The 24,166-nt window shown below is 30.5% G+C and overlaps 2 protein-coding genes across 2 annotated transcripts; both read left to right on the top strand.

Moving 5' to 3' along the window:
- The first annotated feature begins 1,076 nt into the window (after positions 1-1,076).
- On the top strand, positions 1,077-5,692 carry LOC124922380 (receptor-like serine/threonine-protein kinase SD1-7). The gene is given in 12 exon segments (XM_047463116.1): positions 1,077-2,423; positions 3,827-4,012; positions 4,098-4,435; positions 4,438-4,473; positions 4,476-4,580; positions 4,583-4,648; positions 4,651-4,735; positions 4,810-4,855; positions 4,857-4,937; positions 4,939-4,962; positions 5,269-5,340; positions 5,342-5,692. Coding segments are annotated over 10 exon segments (936 nt in total). The 5' UTR covers positions 1,077-2,423; positions 3,827-4,012; positions 4,098-4,119; the 3' UTR covers positions 5,447-5,692.
- Positions 5,693-18,692: 13,000 nt separating this feature from the next.
- LOC124922369 (G-type lectin S-receptor-like serine/threonine-protein kinase SD1-1) lies at positions 18,693-20,755 on the top strand. The gene is made up of 7 exons (XM_047463105.1): positions 18,693-18,924; positions 19,021-19,166; positions 19,255-19,412; positions 19,513-19,723; positions 19,804-20,041; positions 20,124-20,274; positions 20,353-20,755. The coding sequence occupies exons 2-7, from the start codon at positions 19,064-19,066 to the stop codon at positions 20,668-20,670; spliced, it is 1,179 nt and encodes a 392-aa protein (XP_047319061.1). The 5' UTR covers positions 18,693-18,924; positions 19,021-19,063; the 3' UTR covers positions 20,671-20,755.
- The last annotated feature ends 3,411 nt before the right edge of the window (positions 20,756-24,166 follow it).

Here is a 24,166-nt window from a genome sequence, read left to right as displayed (position 1 = left end):
ATATCATACCGTAATATATTGAAAATGTCGATTTTTAAGATATACCGAAAAAAATGTAAGGTTACCGAAACTATTGGTACGGTAAGAATTGAGAATTTTAAAATTTGGTATATCGAGATATATCGAATAGTATTTATAAGTTAATATATATATATAGATTATATATATAATATATAATATATAATATATAATATATAATACTTATAAGGAAATAATTAAATAATTTTGATATTAATTTAATTATAAAAATATAATTTTAGAATAATATCAAACTATAATTATATTGGAAATATTATTATATACGTGTCTCCTCTAACGATGAGATTGATTTTTTTAAGTAATATGTTTTTAGGTATCAAAGTATAATATCGATACCATACGAAAAATTAAGGTATATCGGAATCAAGATAGGTAAATGTTGAATTTTTGTATACCGAACTTAAGGTATGTCGAAATCAAGATAAGATAAATTTTGCAATTTTTGCATACCAAAGTTTAGGTAGATATGAATAAAACATTAGGTATACCATACTACCCACCCCTAGAAATACATATATTTAAAAAAAATAACACTCAATTTAAAATAGAATATGTCTAATATGAGAAATCGGACACAAAATTATATAAAATCAAAATCTATCTTTATTCAAATATGTTCAAATTTTTTCTTAAATCATACATTTTTAATCACTCAAGCAAACCTTCTAACATTTCATTTAAAAAATATATGTCCAAATTTTTTATAACTATCATTTTATGTACAAATATGACAAAAATAACTATTTATAATAAGAGTTTTGTACATTTTAAAAAAACTTTAAATGCTGATAATTTAGCCTAATTTGATACCATTCAAGTTCAAATCCAAAATCTGAAAAACTTCCTTAATGAGTAAATAATTTTCTTTTTCTTCAACCTAACCTTTAAAAACTGGGTTCTCTATTTTAAAATGTATTTCCGTAATTATCTCAAATTGTAATAAATATTATTATACAGTCTAATGAAATTGACCGGAAAAATTCTGCTCAAGATTTAATAGTGACGATCTGCCTTCTTCTTCTTCCATAGATCACAAACCAGAAACCAGAGAGAGAATTGAATTCTGGGATGGAAAATTTATTCAAATCTCCAAAGATTCTTCTTCATTCTGTTCTTCTCAACCCTAATTTTTCTCCTCCCATTCATCAATCAGCTTCCGACATCATTACATCTACCCAACCACTCACCACCGGCGACAAATTAGTATCCCCGCCGGCCGTTTTTGAATTAGGGTTCTTCTCTCCAGGAAATTCAGGGAAACTGTATGTAGGCATCTGGTACAAAGACATACTTCCGACGAGAACATATGGTATATGTTTCTCAACAGAGACAACCCACTCAGCAATCATTCTCATCATCATCTGCAGCCCTACAAATCGGTAGAGACGGAAATTTAGTTTTACAGACAATTCGTCGAACCACCTTATGGACATCGACTCGAACTCGACAACTTCGCCCAATACTGTTGCTCAGCTGGTAGACTCAGGAAATCTCATTCTCAGATCAGAAAATAATGTCGACCCACAGATTATATCTGGCAAAGCTTCGATCATCCAACTGATACACGTCTTCCAGGAATGAAACTGGGTTGGGATTTAAAAACAGGGATAAATCGAATCCTAAGACCATGGAAATCTCCCGACGATCCTTCCACCGGAGATTATTCCTTCAAACTAAACATTAACGGATCCCCGGAAGCTTTCTATGGAGTAATAACAAACAAAGGAAGATTTACGGTAGCGGTTCATGGAATGGAGAAGGATTTAACGGCGTACCTGGTATGTAAATCAAAACGACGTAATTCAGTTCATCTTTGTTTATGATTCAACCGAAGTAGCTTATTCATTCTTACTTCTAAACGAATCACTCTATTCCCGATTAACGGTAAAACCCATCCGGCGTTCTGCAAAGGTTAACCTGGATTGAAACCACCGGCGCGTGGAGAGTATTCTGGTACGCGCCGGCGGATCAGTGTGATAACTATATGGAAATGTGGAGTTTAATGGGATTTGTGATACGAATTCATCGCCGTATGTAATTGTCCGAAAGGGTGTCAACCCGAAAAATGAACAGGCTTGGAGTTTGAGAGACGGGTCGGGTGGGTGTGAGAGAATGGATAACTGAATTGTAATGATGATGGGTTTTTAATTGTTGAATAATATGAAGATGCCGATAGCTCGTCGGCTTATGTCAATGAGAAGATGAGTTGGCTGAATGTGAAGTGGGTTGTCGGATTAATTGTTTGTGTATGGGTTATGGTTATATGGATATTCGTGGAAATGGGTCGGGTTGTGTAATGTGGACGGGTGACTTGATTGATAGAACGGTATACGGCTTTGGAAGGTGGCCAAGATTTCTACTTGAGGGTTTCGGTTCAGATGTAGGTATGTATTCTTTGGTTTTCTTTACCTATTTCTAAACTTCACATTTTATTTATTACATTTAGGTTTATGTTTGGATCAAAAATTTTACAAATAACTTAAATCCTCACATTATTAAATTAAGGATAGAGGGTGAGAATTCGATTTTAAAAAAATTAAATTTCTCTAGGATTAGATTCAAGTTATTCATTTATGTGTTACACAGCATTCAATTAATACTAAATTTTTGTTCCCATACTTTAAAATTAAATACCATATTAATTAATGTTTTACTTATATGAGTTGAAAATGAAGGTTATTTTAATATTTTTTTGTTTGACTCATTAGTTACAAGATTAAAAGTCACAGTTTAATGTGTTGGAATGAAAATTATATTAGAAAATTTAAATGACAAAATTTATATTTAAAAAAAGAAATAGTAAAGTTTCATTTTTTATTAAAATTGTCTTGGATTAAAGTACTATAATTTAAAGCCAAATAATAAGTCTATTTAGTTTTTTTTATTAAAATGTTTTTTATATTTAAAATAAGTAAGTATATTTTATTTAATAAATGAAGGATTTATGAGCATGATGGGTATGGATTTTTTATTTTATAAAAAATTGATATAATTTAAAAATAAATCAAAAAATACTTGCATCAAATAGGTCCAAGTGATATGTTGATTTGTTTTCATTAACATTATTGGTTTTCATTAAATTATTGAAATTATCAAAAAAATTAAAATAATGGTATTTTTAAATAATTAAGGTGAATATATTAAATTTATTATATATATTTTAGAATATGATTTTATTTATATCAATATTTTAATAAAAAAAATTAAAAATTTATTAATTTACTTTTCAAACCTACCCAGATTCTTTTCAAACCAAGGTCACTATCTATATTTGCTAAACTATTTTTCTCATAACAATTTTAAAGTTGAACAAGTGGCAGTGGGTAGGGTAATTCACCAAAAAAATTCCTACATACACTCTCTTTGGGCGGTTGGTCCTAAATCTTTTCTCCTTTTAAGGTGGGTACAATCGAAATATCACCATCCTTATAATAAACACAGTTTTTAATTAAATTTTCCATATGGGTTATTTAGAAAAGTGGGTACAGAAAGATCAATATCTTTGACTTTGTTCCATACACAAACGTGAATGAATGATGCAGCACTATGTAGCTCCTTCCTACTGCTACTGCCACCAATACTTATTAGTCAGCTCTGATTTTGGATTATTTGAAAATAAGTCTTGGGTCTTGTTCTTTGTGGGTTACTTAGATAACAAACAAGGAAGATTCTTGTTAGTTTATGGTTGGGTTGGTTGTTCTCTGTTTAATGAAAGATAGTGACTTGTATTTCTTATTTTATTTGAAAAGATTACACATGTTTTTGGTTTCATCTTTTCTGATTTCAGACCGATCCAACAATACAAGAAATATAGGATCTCAGAAACAGATTGATGGCAAGAAGAAAGGCAAAACCATTCTCATTGTGAGCTTTTAGTTGGTTTAGTGTTGTATTAATTGCACTCCTTCTATGCTTTGCTTGGAAGAAGAGATCAAGAAGGCTCAAAATGCAAACATTGTTTCACATTCTAGAGGTATTATTATATATAATCAATCATGTTAATCAATACATAAAGATTTCTTTGCTTCCAGCTTCTTCATTGTTCATTCTACATGCAGTTTCGCGCGAAGAAGTCAAGATATGTTATTTCCCGGAGGTGTCATAGTGAGCAAGAGAGAATACTCAGGGGAAAACACAATCGACGAAGAACTAGACCTACCCTTGTTCGATCTCGGTACCATAACCGTCGCCACAAGCAATTTTTCGGACGCGAATAAACTCGGGCAGGGCGGGTTTGGATGCGTTTACAAGGGTTTGTTAATAGATGGGCAGATAATTGCTGTCAAAAGACTCTCAAAGAATTCAGGGCAGGGAGTAGAAGAGTTCAAGAATGAAATGAGACTGATTGCCAAACTTCAGCACCGAAACCTGGTTCGTCTCCTTGGTTGTTGTATCGATTTGAAGAGAAGATGTTGATATACGAATACATGGAGAACAAAGCCTTGACTCTTTTATATTCAGTAGGGGAAGTCATGCTTTGCTGGATTGCGAAAGACGGTTCAGTATCATTTGTGGCATAGCTAGAGGACTTCTTTATCTTCATCAGATTCGCGGTTTAGGATTATCCATAGAGATTTGAAAGCAAGTAATGTATTGCTTGATAAAGATATGAACCGAAAATATCAGACTTTGGCATGGCAAGAATCTTTGGCACTGATCAAACTGAGGCAAATACTAGGAGAGTCGTGGGGACATAGTATGTATATTAACCTCCCCAATAATATTATTTAGTATTAATCAATCTTATATCGTGCCTTTATGAAACTGCAGCGGTTATATGTCTCCAGAATATGCGATGGATGGACTCTTCTCAGTAAAAATCTGATGTTTTTAGTTTCGGTGTTCTTGTGCTGGAGATACTAAGTGGGAAGAAGAATAGAGGATTCTACTATGAAAATCAGCAACTTATTACTCCTTGGACATGTAAGTATCACTCTTTGTTGAGATTGGTGTTATTTGAATCATCTCTAAATAACTCACATTCTTTTCTTAATTATTATGATTAAATCATTCAAATCAAATAACTTATATTTCTTTTCCTTTTAAATTATCTGTATACATTATATCTTTCAAATCTTTTACTCAAATAACTCAATTTTTCATACCCTCAAATGAACAAGGATTGAGGGAAAACTGTAGTATTAAATAAAGTACAAAGAACAAAAAAACAGATGTGATAGTGTTAGCTTAATTTCTCCAGTATTGTTAATATTGTGTGGAAAAATGCAGGCTTGGAGGCTATGGAGAGAAGGGAAGGCGATGGAACTGGTGGATTCTTCAGGTCCGAGATTCTTATTTGGAACAAGAGCTAACGCTAATGCGATGTATACAGGTCGGGTTACTTTGCGTGCAGGAACGAGCAGAAGATAGGCCAACCATTGGCAAACGTGGTCCTTATGTTGAGTAGCGAACAACGTTGTTGCCTCAGCCAAAACAACCCGGCTTTTGCCTTGGAAGACAATACAACCAGGGTCAAGCCGAAACTTCTTCGAGTATGATGGAGGAATCATGTAGTTGTCAATCATGTTACAGTTACAATCCTAGATGGCAGATAGTTAGTTAGTTGTCAATTAAGTTATATAAAATGTTATAGTAAAACACAATTTTTTTTGTTGTTTGTACATTAATTCATAGTGTCTTGTTGTTTGCTCTTTATGTTTCTTACTAATGAAATTAATTTTTTTGTGACCCCAAAATTGCATATCTTGGTCCTATTTGAAAGCTTTTGTGTACTTCTATTTTTTTTATTAATTTGATTCTTAGATTGTGATTAGAAAGTTGTATGTGAATATAGATTGGACAGAAATAGATGATGATTAATTACAATCTAGGTTACGAAATCGTCCATTCACCTCTCAAAGGTGATAATGATTAAAAAAGTAAAAAAATATCACATTTTTATATGGGCATGTGACTAGATTCAATATGCAGGGACAAGCTACGGGTTGAGGTGGACTTAAGCCTACCATACCTCATTATATATATAAAAAAAATTATATACATACAATTTAGAGGGGAGGCTGTTGAGTTACCTATGCAATGAGCAATTAGATGTTCTTAAGCAGTGTTGGAAAGAGGGAAAGAGAAGAGAGTTATATATTATATATATATATTGTTTTATTTGAATGATTATTTAAATTTTAATTATATTTTAAAATTTATTTAGATGAGTTGTAGTATTTTTATAATTCATGGTATTTTTTATTTTTTAAATTTATTTATTTATTTATATTCAAATCATATTTATAATAAATAATTATTTTATTAAATAATTAATAGTAAAGTAATATATTTCAATCTTATAAAAATAATACTAATATTATTATTTACATAGCTACTCTGAATTTTTTTCCTACTTTGGAGTTTTTTTTATTATATGTTAGGATTTTTTTTAATTAGATATTATTTATTTATTTTTTTTTTTGAGTAATTCTAAATATTATTTTTTATTTTTCTATAAATCCGTCCTAATGATATATGTATGAACTCGACGTTTAATAAAAACATAGGTAAGAAGTTTTTTCAACTAAAAATTAATTATTTTTGTGATAATTAATTATTATTTTATTCATTAATATTTAATAAACAAATGTCTTGTTATAATTATATTTAAAAGGTGGGTACGTAGTCAGCTTTAGTTAAAATATAGAAAATTTAATTAAAATTTTACTTTATTAAATTTATTTGGATTTTATAACCTATATTATTTGATAAGTTGTAGACATTTTATTATTATTATTTTACCGGTTATAAATTAAATTTGAAATATTTTTATTATATTAATTATATAAAACTTAATTAAAAAAAAACGTTTATTAAATTTATTTCAATTTCATAACATATATTTTTTAATATTCTTTATATGAATAATTCTCTATGAGTTTAACCAAACAAAATAAATACTTTTTTTATAGTAGAAAAGGGACATAGTTATTAAATTATTTATTTATTTATTATTTTCTTTTAAAAATCTAAAAAGGCTAAATTCATGTTCAATCCTAATTAAATTTATAATTTTCCTCATTGTTTTAGTCAGCCTCATCAAAAAAAATTAAATCCATTTTAATTTTTTTTTAAGTATACCTTAACCGTAATTTTTTTCCCTTCCGTCAATATGGCAATAACTACTTGAAAATAATTGAAGTAATTCATCACTGCACTATATAAGGGTCAGGAGTTATTGTGAAACATCATGAAAAGCTTAGATCGGCCCATTTTATTTTGTATTTTTTCTATTTGGTCAAGGAACGAAACTAGAAATTAGAAGTAGGAGAGTTTAAACTAATTTAATAAAAAAAAAAAATCTAAAATGGGCTTGAAACGTAAAAGTAATTTCTAAAATAAAAATGCCCTAAGAAAAAATTGAACACAGGCTTAACCTGTAACTTAGTGTAAAAGAAATTTCAAAATAAAATTTTGATGTAGACAGATTTTTTATTTATTTTTTGGGTTCTCCTACATATATCTGTCATTGATTTGGTCAATGTATTTGTTCTATTATTATTATTATTATTATTATTTTTTTTTTTTCGTTTTTGCTAAGGAAATTGTTTTGAATGAAATGAACATTTGCTTAAAAAATTACAATCACTTAAATTCAGTTTAAGCATAATTTATGTAAAATAAAGGGCAGATGCCTGGTAATATGAAGAAGTAAGCCATACAAAAAAAAAAAAAATTCAACTCATACTGGACATACCCTATTATTTTTTCCTCTTTCCCAATCATAACTAAATTCCACTATAATTGAACATAGAACTCCAAATTTGTTGCATTCTAGACCATTATTTTTTCCAGAAAACTATGTTCCTTTTTTAATATAATAAATATATATTAAACATGTAAAAGGGAGGATTTTACCTAGACTATCTTTTCCAAGGCTTTCACAAGGGCCAGTGTTGATGACTGATTAGTTAGGATATGGCCCATAAGTCATCCCTTCTAGAAAGACTTCATTTTTTCTATACAGATTTTCCACAAACTGTAAATAGATATATGTAATGACTTGAAAATAAGTTTTTCCCCATTTTATAAAGAAAAATCAATAACCATCATTTGCAATTTCCAGACCTTAAAGTAGTCACATGGTATATTTTCTTTATTTTTTGGATTTTTAATATTTCTTTTGGACTATTTTGGAAGTGACAGGTAAGAGTGTGGACTCAAACATCCTATATACTATTTTGTTGCAATTGTTTAGGCCACATGTAGCCAAATAAATGTACTAGTAGTATTGCTTAAAGAATAGAAAAATGAAGCCAAAAAATGTACTAGTACAGTGTTCAAAGACTAAGAAAAAATGGGAGTATAGATTAAATAAACTTAAATTAAGAGTTTTGTTTTTTTATGTTTAGTATTTCTAGAAAAATATTATTGTTTAGGGGTTGAATGAGAAAATTAAGAGATTTGGATGGAAAACCTATTTAATATGCATAATAATTTATTTTGACATTTGAAGAGTCAAATACTCATGCCTATAAGATTTGTAACAATCCATTGAGATAAATAAAAGAAATATTTTGTCCTCATTGTTACAACAAATTGGTATTAGAGTCATTGTGTGTGAGGTGAGCATGAGAGAACCTGCCAGCCTAAAAAAAAAGAATACCCCGATGTGCGTTGACCGAGAGAGAAAAATGAGTGACCGGGAGCTTTATGAGGTGTGTGTTAAGTGTAACATTTAAGAAAAATGGCAGGTCTAACCAATGACATCCCGTTACCCAAGTTGACAAAAGACGTCAACTACGACAATTGGAAGGTACAAATGAATTTTCAGCTCCAAGATAACAGGGATGTGGTCGAGACTGGGTATGAGGAACCAACAAACACAAATGGGTATTCAAAATGCCCAGTTGAACGCGTTGAAAGCCGTTCGAGCTAAAACAAGACAACCTTGTATCTACTATATTGATTCGTCGACGAATCTGGCTATGAGAAGATAGAGACGCAAAATCCTCCAATGTAGCATGGGATGCCTTGAAATAGAAAACAAAGGAGACGAAAGGGTGAAGCAAGTCCAACTTCAAACCCTTAGGGGGGACCCTAGAAACATGAGGATGAAAGATTCTGAAAGCGTATCTAAGTTCATTACTCGAGTGAAGACTGTGGTGAACAAGCTGAATCGGAATGGTGAAAATCTTTCATCAAACTGAATTGTTGAAAAGATGTTGAAGTCATTGACAATTAATTTTGAAAATATCATGTGCACATAGAGGAATCCAATGACCTATCAACCCTCACCCTTGAAGAGTTTGTTGAGTTCATAGAAGTGCATGAGTAGAGAAGGAAAATAAGAAAGGGGAGTCCCTTGAATATGTTCTCCAGGCAATGTGACAATAAAAGAAGAGAACATGCTTTATGCTTAGAGTACCAAAGGTAAAAGAAGTGACAAAGGCCTATGTGGTAGAGGAAGAGGAGGACGAGAAAGTGAGCAAGTCGGCCAACAAAACTAGCATGGACGAGGTAAAGCTCGGGATGGTCAGACAAACACAAACAACAATATTTAATGTTATAACTGCGGGAAGTATGTATATGTTGCCAATGATTGTTACTCGATAAAATGCTACAACTGTGGAAAACTTGTTATATTTCCAAATATTGTAGGTCCAAGAAGAAAAAGGAGGAATTAACAAACTTCTTTGCTAAGAAAGAAGAGGAAGAATTGTTGCTGGTGACAAAAATTTAAGAAATCGAGATCAAACCGATTTTTTCTAATAACTCGTTTTGGTACATTGGACACTGGTGCAAAGTACCACATGTGTGGTGACAAGAGGTTATTCAAAATACTCTTAAATGTGGAGTATGTTGTGATCGGGATTAATAATAGAGACGGGGGTCTAACTATGTTGAACGCTTACACACATTTCGTTTGATATTAACTCTGTTAGAAGTTAATATTTGTTTCTATTCTACACAAGTCTTCACAACTCTTGAACCAAGTTCAAGTGCGGAATAGTTTGTTTAGACTTGAAGCATATATGAATGAGATTGAAAGAAATGAATACACGAGACAAAGGATTTTATGGATGTTCAGAGTACAAAGCTCCCACGCCACCCCTTTTCTCAACTTTGAGAAGGATATTCATTAAAAGACTTGGTTTAAATACAACACTTGTACAAACCAATCGAACAACCAGGACTTAGTTAGTGCCTATTTTCGAACTCCTAACACAATCACTCTATTGAACAGAAACAAATTTTGTCAACTTACAACATTGAATACTCACACAAAATAGGCAGTATGTAATACAACTTTAATACTCTAGAAAACTTGAAGGCTTTTAGGACTTTTAGAGCTTGAGAGAGTTGTGAATACAATTGGTATTTTTGCTTGTAAAATTGATGATGGAGTTGATAAAGCTTGGTGAACACCCTTGTAAAGCAATTGTCTTATGTCTTCTTAGTATGCAGCTATAACGGACAATGTAACAATCATATTTTCTTCATAGGACCCTAGTCCTTGTTTGATTAGCTGAGTTCCAGAATGGTACATCAATGAGGATCTTTTTTTGATCTACTTGGGATGATAATGAGCCAAGAATTTATTAATGGAGCCTGTTGTACCTAGGAACATTTAGCTTATCCGATTACCGATTTGAAAGTACCTGAGTCATTAATTACTGATCTCATTAAATAATGAAGTCATTTAATATCGGATACACCCTTGCAAACTACCAGACTCACACATAATACCCGATGTGCCATTGCAAACTACTAGACTCGCCTACGTGCCCTTGTAAAGCAAATTGTCTTCTTTCTTCTTAAGTATGCAAGCTATAACGAACATGTAACGATCATATTTCTTCATAGGACACTAGTCCTTGTTTGATTGGATGAGTTCCAGAATAGTACATCAATGATGATCTTTTTTGATCTTGTATGTACTTGGATGATAATGAGCCAAGAATTCATTAATGGAGCCTGTTGTACTAGGAACATTTAGCTTATCCAGATTACCGATTTGAAAGTACCTGAGTCATTAATACCGATCTCATTAAATAATGAAGTCATTTAATATCGGATACGCCCTTGCAAACTACCAGACTCCCACATAATACCCGATGTGCCATTGCAAACTACTGGACTCGCCTACGTGCCCCTTGTAAAGAAAATTGTCTCTTTCTTCTTAGTATGCAAGCTATAATGAACATGTAATGATCATATTTCTCATAGGACACTAGTCCTTAATTGATTGGCTGAGTTCCAGAATAGTACATCAATGATGATCTTTTTTGATCTTGTATGTACTTGGATGATAATGAGCCAAGAATTCATTAATGGAGCCTGTTGTACTAGGAACGTTCAACTTATCTAGATTACCGATTTGAGAAAGTACCGGAGTCATTTAATACCATCTCATCAAATACTGAAGTCATTTAATATCGGATACGCCCTTGCAAACTAACAGACTCACACATAATACCGGATGCGCCATTGCAAACTACGGGACTCGCCTACGTGGCAATTTTGGTATTTGCTCAGCTTTCCCTAAATAATAAAACTCCAATTATTATTTGCGCTTGGTGAGATTCAAATCCGGGTCACCCGTGTGACAGGCGGGAGTACTTACCATTATACTACAACACCTTATTGTTATATTTAAATATATTAATATACTTGATATGACTTAGCAATTATATAATATAATTTAACTTAGTTTTATCCATTCATTATCCAAACCATTTCATAAATTATAATCTAACAATTTCTCCCTTTTTGATTATTTAAACTAAAATTATCATACCAGTGACTTCGTTCTAACAAGTTAGTATCCATTTCTTTCGGAGATGCTTCAAAGTAGTCGGTAAAGGTCGAGGACGATCTGATATCAATAGAGAAATGAGGAATTAAAGATTAAAGATGTTTACTATGTACCTGATCTCAAAGCACATACTAAACATGTGACATTTGATGGAGAAATGATACTCGACTTTGATGAAGGACCGAGAACTACAACTAAAGGATAACTCAAGAGGATCTTTTCCTAGGTAGAAATGAAGAAAAAATCACATGCAAACTTGAGCTTAAAATAGTTCAAGATAATGTATGCAACTTGATTCTAGAGGATGAGGCCATGAAGTGACATTATAGGTTCAGTCATCTTCATCTTGGGGGGTTGACCAAACTGTTAAAAAAATAGATAGTGTTTGGACTGCCTAATATTAAATTCGAAAAGAGGTTATGTGAAGAATGTGTGATCGGGAAGCAAGCGATGACTTCTTTCCTAAGAAGTTCTGAATACCGAGCAAAGGAGCAACTCAAACTGATCCATACCAATTTGTGTGGGGCGATAACTCTAGAACCATTCAATGGTTAAGAGATACTTTGTCTCTTTAATGGATGATTCTCAAGGAAGACTGTATTTATTTTCTGAAGGAGAAGTCAGAAGTGTTTAAAACCTTCAAAATTCAAAGTGATGGTGGAGAAATAAATAAGTAAAGTCATCAAAGTAATCCAATCTGACAGAGGAGGTGAGTTCACTTATGATGAGTCCAACAATTACTACGAGGAACATGGGATCAAGCATTTCTTGACAGCGGCCATAGTTCTTCGAAAGCAAAATGGTGTAGCAGAACGAAAGAACCAAACTATTCTCGATATGGTTCAATCTATGTTGAAAGGAAAGAATATGCCGAAAAAGTTTTGGGAAGAGCGGTGCAGTGCACAGTCTATGTGAAAAATAGACGTCCACATGCAAAGTTAGGTGAGAAGATGGCCTCAAGAGATTTGGAGTGGTATAAAAGCTGAGTGTCCTTTCATCTAAAGGTGCTCGTAGCGTGACCTATGGGCAAGTACCAAGTTAGCACATGACCAAATTAGAAGATCAATCAAGAAGTACATATTTATCGGGTATGATGAAAAATATAAGGAATATAAATTGTTTGATCTTATTAACAAGAAAGTGGTGGTGAGCCGAGATGTTCACATGAAGGAATTAATGACATTGAACTAGAGTAACCCCGGTTGAGGAAGAAACAAATTCGAAGGTTGTTATGCCTTTGATATTAATAACCACCGAGCTTTCAAAAGATGAATTTGAGCATCAACAACCCATAATGAGAAGTCTGTGGGAGATATATGACACTACAAATGAAGTCCATGTTGTATGTCTCATAGTCGACTAAAATTTATTTTTTTGAGAAAGTTGTACAAGATTAGAAAATGGAGATCAATTATGGATGAATAAATCAAGGTAATTGAATGCAGAAAAACTTGGGAGTTGGCCGACCTTCCCGAATGATCTCATCCATTGAAGTAAAATGATGTACAAAAAAAGATGAATGTTGAGGGGAGAAGTTGAGTGTTATAAGCCTCTACTTGTGGTGAAAGGTTATAGACAAAACGAGGGAATCAATTATGATGAAGTCTTTGCTCAATGTCACGAGAATAGAATCAATTTGACTTTTGAATCTCGTTAGCTACTTAGAACCAATGACCGATTCTACGATGGATGTGAAGTCAGCCTTTCTAAATGGGAGTGCTAAAGGAGGAGGTGTAAATCGAGCAACCACTCTAGTATATGAAGAGAGGGGATGAGAAAAATGTGTTGAGATTGAGAAAAGTTCTCTACGGCTGAAGTAGGCTCCTTGTGCCTAGAATGAGAGAATTGACGAATATTTCAATAAAAACGGTTACGAGCAATGTCCGTACGAGCATGCCTTGTACACAAAGAAATTAGAAAATGATATGATGTAGTCTCTCTTTTTGTGACAAACTCATATTCACCAGAAGCAACACAAAACTAATTAAGGAGTTCAAGGAGGTAATGAAGAAAGAGTTCAAGATGACAGACTTATGTTTGATGAAATATTTTCTTGTCCTACAAGTGAAACAATTGGAAGAAGGGATTTTTATATCCCAAGAAATGTACGTGCTTGAAATCTTAAAGAAGTTTAAAATGGAGGACTGAAACCCAATTTCCACTCCAACGTAACCAAGCATTAAACTCGCAAAGTTTAATGGAGGAGAACGAACTTATGTTAAGAGATATCGAAGCTTAATCGGAAGTCTAAGATATCTTACAAGAACGAGACCCGACCTAATGTTGAGTGTTGGGATAACAAGCAGACTCATGGAGGATCCAAGTTATACACATTGGAAGGCCTTGAATAGAATTCTAAGATATGTTCGAGAAGCCCTTTCACTTTGTCTTTTCTATTAAAAATCAGATGACTACCGATTGGTGGATTACTTGGATAGTGATTGGTGTGGCTATGTTGATGACTGGAAAAGTACTTCAGGTTATGTATTCCTACTCGGGAATACGACTTTTACTTGGCTGTCAAAGAAGTAGCCTATTATAACTCTATCGACCTACGAGGCAGAGTATGTGATGGCCTCTTGGAGCGTGTGTCATTCAGTCTAACTTTCAAATTTACTAAGACATTTGGGAGGGATCCGAGACAAATGAACTGTGTTCCGAGTTGATAACAAGTCGGCGATCGAGTTGGTAAAGAACTTAGTTAATCACGGAAGGAGTAAGCACATCGACGTCCGATTTCATTTCATCCAAGAACAAGTTAGAGAAGGAAATGCCGAGATGAAGCATGTTGAAAGTCAACCTCAAATCACAGACGTATTCACCATGCCATTGCCGACCACACTACTGGAGAGTTGTAAAAGGCTAATTAAAATTAGAGATATGAAGAGTATTTAAATTTAAGGGGGAATTTGTTGAATAAACTTAAATTAAGAAGTTTTGTTTTCATGTTAGTATTCCTATAATAATATTAATGATTTTAGAGCATCCCCATCCTTGTACTCATACATAGGTACAAATATGTGTGCCACATCACAAATAAATTATACCTCTCAATTTATACCTCTATTCCCCATCCATCTCAAGTACACAATTGTGGTCCCACCATCCACATCATCTAATTCATACAATATTTTTTAATTCAAGTAATCTTGTTTTATTTTTAATTATATTAATTTGTTTAAATTAATAAAACTAATATTTATAAATTATATTAAAAAATAAAAAAAAAATCAATAATTTTTTTAAATAAAAAATTAAAAAAAAGCACATGTTAACTTTTTAGAAAAAACGGTCATATTTATTTTTAAATGTTTATTTTTTAAAAATTTTAAATGTTTATTTTTTTTGCATAAAAAAGTGGGGTGAGAACCACTTTTTTTTGGCTTTTTCTTATTTGTACCCGGTAGCAAAACTTTGATACTCATCTTTCTCTCTCCAGATTTGTACCCATCTTCCCATTAGTGTACCCATGTACAAATTCTGTCCACATCAGATTTGTACTTACCGATGAGGATGCTCTTAGGGGTGAGTGGAATAACCAAGAGACTTGGGTGGAAGACTTATTTAATATGCATCATAATTTATTTTGGCATTTGAAAATGTGAATTGTCAAATACTCTACCTATAAAGATTTGTAACAATTCATTTAAGATGAATAAAAAGAAATATTGTTTCTTCGTGTTACCAACATTATATCTATAAATTGATTCTAACACACTAAATGCAAAGTCACAAAACAAAAAAAAAAATCAAATGAAGAAGTGAGACAATTGATCAATGGTTGTGGGGGGAAAGAACTGAAAACACGCCTAATAATTATAAAGTCTTATTAACTTAGTTGGTTAAATTATTTTACTTATTTTATCTCTTCTTCTAGTCTAGCGACAAAAAATGGGTAGATATTTTTAGCCTTCCCGAGGAGAAGCGGAACATAACGTTCACAAAAAAATCGCACTAAAAGGTTTTTGTCTTTTCTTAAAAGAATTATCATTAAATCATTTTTTCTATGAAAATTCATCCTTTAAAAAAATTGGAAGTGTACACTAATGGTATTGATTCTGAAAGATCGTGGTCAAATGTCTTGTCATGAATGGTTAAAGCGATAAATTAAAGATTGTGATATCTATAATTGTATAACATTTATCAAAGGTTGACAAATTTATTATGCACTATGACAACTACCTAGTTCTTAGAGAGAGTTGTCTCTCTGCCTTAAGACATAGTGCTCGAGTCTTTATGACTCCAATAGGCAAGGAGACCAACTTTTGGACTGACAGCTTAGCTACTCTTACTATTCCTATTTGAGCAACTCTCGTATTCTATAGATTCCTCTTTACTAGTAATTGCTATATCTATGGATTGAGTCAGGGAAGTTATGTTAGATATTGACCGAGGAAAGATGTTTTATATCTAATTAATTGTCTTTCAGCTGGCTCTAACAAAAAAAAAAATACCATTTATTTTTGTAAACTCAATTGAAAAAGGCTTAAAATAATGTTCATTGAGAATTCATCATATTTGTGAGGAGACATATGGGCATGCCAGAAAAATGGATTAGTTGAGATTTTATATAATTTTTTCTGTCAAAATATAGTTAATGTTTCCACCACTAGCTTCTTTGAAAATCCAAGAATCTTTCGGGATCTTTGTCTAGTCAATTATTTGTGAAAGCAAAGGCAAGTGGGTTAATTAGACTCACTTTGTATGTTCAAGGCAATTAGGATTTAGGAATGGTATGAAGAATATGATGGACATTCTTAATATTTTCTTTAAAACGTCTTCAAGTTTGAAGATTAACAAAGAATAGTCTAAACATCCTTACTTCAATTTATCACCCAAGGTATTGATTCAATATAGAACATGAAGTTCCAACTCAAACCAGCATATATATATATATATATATATATTAGGATTTTGAAATGCTAATATTTCTTTGAATTAATTGGATCAAATCATACACAAGGAGTCAAAAGATGTTATCTAAAAGAAAATGAGGCATTATGTATCAAATACTTTAAGGAGGTCCCCCATAAGGCTTTGTTATCTAAAAGATAAAATATGTTGAAATTTTTTCATTATGAGGCATTGTTTCCTTACAAAAAAAAAGGGTTTAAAAATGGTTATTAGCATGAAAACATATATTATGAATGGGTTTTAATTAAAATATCAATAAGATAAGAGTAGAAAAACATGTAAAATGGGGAAGATAGAGAGAAAATGGGGATTGAGTGCAAAAGTAGGTAATGATGAAAAAAAGTCTTTTTGCATAAAAGAAGGAGACCGACAGATCCATCCATTACACAAAAATAGAAATTTAAATAAAAATAGAAGGCCATTAAAAAGTAGCCGTGGAAAAAAGATGGATTAATAGTCCAACCTTGCTGGCTGCATCTGCACGCATGAGCTTCTCTTGTTTTAAACAAATTATATAAAATTAATAGGGATCTGTGGTTGTAAGTTGTAACATTTTTCCCTATTAAATGTTGATCTTTCTCTTTTCCAAAACAAAATTAAATTTATAAATTATAATAATATAAAATATAATCTAGATTATAATTCAAAAAAATTATCATTTATTCTTTCCTGATTTTGGTAACTGATTTTTTTTCTTATTTAATTTATGATAAATAAATAAAATCAACATTATGTTTATTAAAATTATAATAATTTAGAAAATAATTTGATTGGTACTATAATTTATCATAATTTGACACTATTTAGAGATTTCAGATTACATTATTGTAATCTATATTATAGTCAATACAATCAAAGGAAAAAATCCACTTCCAATTATTGTTTTGATGAGTGTCCCTAATTGTATCGATCATAATAAACTTTCCATTTATCGATCATAATAAACTTTCCAAATATTGTTTTGATGAGTGTCCCTAATTGTATATATCATAATGTAATTTAGAAAATAATTTGATTGGTATTATAATTTATCATAATTTGACACTATTTAGAGATTTCAGATTACATTATTGTAATCTAGATTATAGTCAATACAATCAAAGAAAAAAATCCACTTCCAATTATTGGTTTGATGAGTGTCCTAATTGTATCGATCATAATAAAATTTCCATTTATGCTTCCTCGTCTTCTCATTTTCTTTTTATCATAATCTTTTAAGCTAGTAGAATTAAAATTTGTAAGTTCTCTTCCAAATATCCTTAAAAAAACAAAATCAATAAATCATTTTAAACTATTGTGAGGAGAGAAAATTTGAAAATTCACTAGCATGAATTTTATTTGACAGTGATCTTAGATTCCATAAATAAAAGTCACTATTAACATTGTGAGGTAATTTAAATAATAGAAATCTAATCTAAACAATAAAAAATATATTTTTTTTCACTAATAACACTTGAGTTGATTAAATACCTTAAAAAAAGTGAAAAAAATAATATAAAGATGTTTTAGTATATTAATCCCAAAATACTAGTTTTAAATTTTTTTTATCAACCCAGTTTTTTAAAAACCCAAAAAACCATTCATCGAAAGAGCTCTAAATTCAAAAATAAAATTAAAGATTATACAAAGTAACTAGTATAAAGTAGTTTCATACCAACCACCCATTTATTACCATCATTCAATAAGCTTGATTCTATCATCAAAAATTTTAATTAACTTACAAGTTCATTAATTATACATCAATAAATTCATCGATTAATTACTATTTTGCATGGAGAACATGCAATTTTAATATTATATAAACTATTATGCATATGAAATCGCATGATTGACGGAAATTGATTGGAGTGCTGGCCTTTCACATTTTTACCCTCATAAATACTAGTAAATACGATCATACCCCTGCTTCTTTTCAATCTAACGATTAACTGTGAAAGTCTTCATCAGTCGCTTTTGTTTATTTTACAGAGAAAGAAAGTCCCTTTTTCAACAACCCACACCCATTTTTCCATTTTACTGACCACCACCCAAATCTCTCTACTCCCTTCCCGGCGACCATCTCCTTCGCCGCCCATGGAAGACCATCCATTTTTCAATTGCTTGACTTGTTCATAAGTTGTATTTGTATATCTACTGTTTTGTTTCATTGGATTTGATCATTAGCTGGAAACACTGATTGAAGTTTCTGGGCTGTGGTTGGATTTTTGTGGGTATGTCACATTTTTTTGTTTGCAGACAGTAGCAGGACATACTAAGAACCCTAAATCATAATCTCTTTGAGTAATTTTGTTTTATTGGTAACCCAGAACTCTTTTGCGGATGCTAAGGTACGAATAAAGGAAGCGGGTAATGGCTATGATTGTGATAATCATTGTCGTGACTATTTTTGGTATGATCTTATCTGGTTTGGCTGGCTATTATGTTTGTCAATTGAGGAAGGCGGCTGTTAGAGGTATGTGTTATATAAGAGCGATTTCAATTCAAATGGGTTTGTTTTTTTGTTTGATTGATTAAATAAAACAAGTTCTTTGATCAAACAGCTCGTTTACAAAGCAAATCATTTCATGATTCGAGTGGTGTTTGTCAAAGTGATGATCTTGAATCACGTCTTTTCGATCTGAGCACGATTATTTCAGCTACCCAGAAATTTTCTTCTGTAAATAAGATTGGACAAGGTGGTTTTGGCCCTGTGTACAAGGTAGAAATCTGATGGGCATGTTTTGATTTATGTCTTGTTTTTGTTTTCCTTTGTTGATTGGTTTTCTGTATTTGTTTGTTTTGCCGAAACTTATGAACAGGGTGAATTGGCTGATGGAAAAGAAATTGCAGTGAAGAGGCTTTCACAAGGTTCTGGACAAGGTCTTGAGGAGTTTAAGAATGAAGTTGTTTTGATTGCTAAGCTTCAACACCGCAATCTTGTATGCCTTCTCGGATGCTGCATTGAAGGAGATGAAAGGATGTTAATCTATGAATACTTACAAAACAGAAGTTTGGATCACTTCATCTTCGGTTTGTGTTGAATCATTTGTCTTTTTTCAAAGTTTCTTTTTTCGGGTTTGAAGTAAAAATGCTGATATTTGAATTTGCAGATAAAACGAAAAGGAAACTTCTTTCGTGGAAGAAACGGTTCGATATCATAATGGGCATTGCTAGAGGATTGCTTTATCTTCATGAAGATTCTAAACTTAGAATCATTCATAGGGATCTCAAAGCAAGTAATATTTTGCTTGATGATCAAATGTCCCCCAAAATATCAGACTTTGGCATAGCTAGAATTTTCGGAGGGGAGCAAACAGAGGAAATGACGAAAAGAGTGATGGGAACTTTGTATGTTTCGAATCCATTATCCTCTGTCTTTTCATTTCCTTTCCTTTTCCCCATTTTTCTTATATTACATTCTACAATGCAGCGGTTACATGTCTCCAGAGTATGCCATGAGCGGTCACTTTTCAGTTAAGTCTGATGTATTCAGTTTTGGTGTTCTAATATTAGAGATAATCAGTGGGAAGAAGAATTGGGGATTCTATCACCCCGACCACGACCTTAATTTGATCGGACATGTAAGAAAAGAATAAATGGTTTTCTTTTTCTTTCTTTTTCTAGTGTTGTCTCATTTGTATTGTATTGAATGAAATCAGGCATGGAAAGAATGGAATGAAGAGAAGCCATTTGAATTGGTGGATAAAGAGATAATTTTGGAGGATTTGTCTAAATCGGAGGCAATTAAATGTGTACAAGTCGGGCTATTATGCGTGCAGCAGAGGCCAGAGGATCGGCCTGCAATGTCGTCTGTTGTGTTCATGCTTAGTCACGAAAACGCGAATTTGACAAATCCTAAAGAACCCGGGTTCTGTGTGGAAAATTTCTCGATTAAGATTGATCAATCGTCGACTTCAACGGGAGAAACATCGAACACATCTAATCATGTTACCATCACTGCCTTGGCTGGACGATAACAAATTGTGATGTTTTGTTTATGTTTTCTACTAGGATGAAGATTTTTTTTAATATGAAAATAAAATTTGGTGTATTAAATTTGGTGCAATCTGTTGGAATAAATTTGAAAAAAAAAAGAAGTGGGATAATGATACAAAAGATTGTTCTTTTGGGTTTGATTATGTTAGTCAAAGGAAAAGGGTGCTCATGCTTGTATATTTTCTTTATATAGATTTCTTTTTTTTTTGTCTTGTTGAATCAAATTTTCAAACAAATTATATTCAATCATCTCATTTAATAATTCATTTTGAAATCATGCTTTTATTTTATGACAAGACTAATTTTTTTTTTTTTAAAAAAACATACGTCAAACAAGCTATAATTAATTTAACACATTACTATAACTTAAAATAAGAAAATAATATATAAAAGATATGTTGAGTCATGGTTCTAGATTATGATATAAAAAATAGAATCCAAAACTAGATATAAAATACAAAATTGCAAATATGAGGTGTCTATAAGATGTCCAAACCTAAGCATGTGCATTTTCTCAAGCCACACACACTTGTTTGATTTTAAAATTCTAAGTAAATAATAATAATAATAATTTTTAAGAATAACATAAACTTAACCTATTAATTTAGTAATGTTAATAAATGATAAATGACATTTTTTTTTTAATAAAAATAGTTCTCATTTAATTAAAAGAGTTACATATATAAATTTAATTTATAAATAATATTTAAAAAACAAAAATTTAAACGTTAAATTTTTTGACAGATTTATAAAAAAAAAAAAATTTAATATTCTTATAATTTCTGATGGTAACCCCAAAATAAACTCTTTTATTATTTCTGTAACATTGTGTGAATTAAGTAAATTGAACAAATCATATAGGAAAAGATGTACGATCAAAATTGATTCTCAAAGAAAATGAGATTTTTTTTAACTGCTCTTTATTTATGTAATTGAATAAGGAACCAAATACCCTATGTTTTGGAACACATATGAATACTTTTCCAGATTAAATTATTTCTTTTTAATCTGATTTTTTTCATTCAAATTGCACACGTGTTTTTGATATATGTGTTACATTGTGAATAATGCAAACATAAATGATAAAAAAAATGATAATGGTGACAGAAATAAACTCTTATATATTAAACTGAATTATTTAAGTCTATAAACACACTTAAAGATGCAAATAAACTCTATGCTACAATAATTTAGAGAAAAAACTGAATGTTGTAAATAATAATAATAAATTGAATCAAGTTATTCCAAAAATAGTTGTTAGTGGACATTTGAATAAAAAGCCACCAACCGGCTTAAAATATCATCTTCATTGACTGAGGCAAAAGGACCATTACAAGTGGCAAAAGGACCACAAAATAATATATATATATATATATATGATTAGTGTGGACTTAATTCTTTGACTAATCACATTCAATTAAATAGAAAGAAATACTCTCGGTTAAGAGATGTCTAATTTCTTTTTTAAATTAAGATTCCTGAATTCATTTTTTGAAATACTATAATTTATCGTTATATATGTTGGGATTAATCAGTTTAATGAGAATAAAAGGTGACATGATATAAACGGTCAGGTAATAAAGTGTCCTACGGTTATATATATATATATATATATATATATATATATATATATATATATATATATATATATATATATATATATATATATGTATATATATATATATATGTCTTAGACTTTTAAGTTAAGTAAATGGATCATTAATAATTATATAAATTAATATTAAAATTTAAATTCATATAAATCAAGGTTGTTGTGTTCCGTTGGCCTACCATGATGAAATTTTCTTATTTGGTTATACAATTTTCTTATATGAATTCATTTATGTTTTCGGCACCGTCAATAATTGGAAACATCTTAATTTATGGTGTTGCCCTTGTCACATCAAATTAAAATATATATTTATCACTTTTGTCCAAATTTTAACTAGAATGTAGATCTAGATTAGCCCAAGTTTGGTAGGATTTGCATTGTAAGTTTAGTTAAAAAAAAAAATACAATCATACAAAATTGAAATCTGTTAAAATAAAAAATCTTAAAAACTCATGTAATGCATTTGAGTTGTTACAAATAAGTGACTTAGATTTATTATAACCTTAATCTATCTCTTTTTATTTATAAATTTTATAATAATAAAAATACATGTTTTATCAAGACAAAATTTGTGATTTTCTATTATCATAGTTAATTAAATAAAGATTTATTGAGAACTGATTCCCAATATTATAATTATGGTATGTTAATAAAATAAAAGTAGAATATTAAATAAAGAAAATTATATTATATTTTTTATGTATAATATTGACACACAAAAATAAAATTAAAATAAAATAAAATAAAATATTTTGTTAGGTTAATATAATTAGGAAAATACAGTGACCAAATTTTGGACAACATATTTGTTTGTATTAATATAATTGAAACTTATATAAACATGCAAATGATCATTTTAAAAAGTTAAATTTTTTGTTTTAGAGTTGTGTATGAGCTTAATTGTAGGAAATATAGTAATAGTTGAATAATATTCTTCATAACAGAAACTAGCTATTTTTTGTGTGTGTTTGGAAGGTGAATATTGTAGGTCTTTTTCTTTGTTAACCATTATTTTGTTGATTTTTATTTTGAATTCCTTATTGTTTTTTTTTTTGAATTATATTATCTCCTATTATTCCAGTAATATTTAAGAGTAAAAAATTCATTGATTTGGATTAGAATGTTCAATTCAGAAAGTGTTTTTTTTATAAGATTAAAAGTATTTTAATAACATTATATCATTTTATACATTTGATAAATAAGTTTGGCCCTATTATATTTAAAAAAATTGAGCTTAAATTAGAAAAACAAATTACTACAAATAATTATTTATTTATTGAAAAAATTAATAATATATAATCAACTAAATAAATAATTAATTTGATTATAAATATTATTTATATTAAAAGAGAAATGTGTTCTTAATAAATAATTTATTAATATATACAGGTGCATAATTTTATGTTGAAACAAAATTATATATTAATAAAATATATATTATTTTATACAATTATCATATTTTAGAAGATGTCTGAAGGGAAATTTGACGAAATGACCCTAAAAATTGAGATATTTGACCTCGTGGTCATTCGATAATTTAAATTGCTCTCGTGGTCACTTTTATTGTTTTGGACGAAATTACCCTTGGAATTTTTTTTTATATAAATCTAAATTTTTTTCATTTTGTTATTTTCTTTCTCTCTCTTCCTTCTTCTCGCGACGGCGGAACCACGACAGCAAAACCCTAAACGAACATATTATACAGATCGACGACGACGAAACCGTTCTAATATCAGGTGATTGGATTGATTTAGGTTCTTATTTTCATTATTTTCATCTTCAAAACCCTAAACCATGAGATTTTCTTATGTTCATCTTGGTTGTTGATCTTGGTTGTTCACCTTGTCAATGATGAAGTTGATGAT

Source organism: Impatiens glandulifera, chromosome 1 (assembly GCF_907164915.1).
Source record: "Impatiens glandulifera chromosome 1, dImpGla2.1, whole genome shotgun sequence".
In the NCBI taxonomy this organism is placed as follows: Eukaryota; Viridiplantae; Streptophyta; class Magnoliopsida; order Ericales; family Balsaminaceae; genus Impatiens; species Impatiens glandulifera.
The sequence above is the reverse complement of the archived record's forward strand: the minus strand, read 5'-3'. Positions and strand labels throughout refer to the sequence as shown.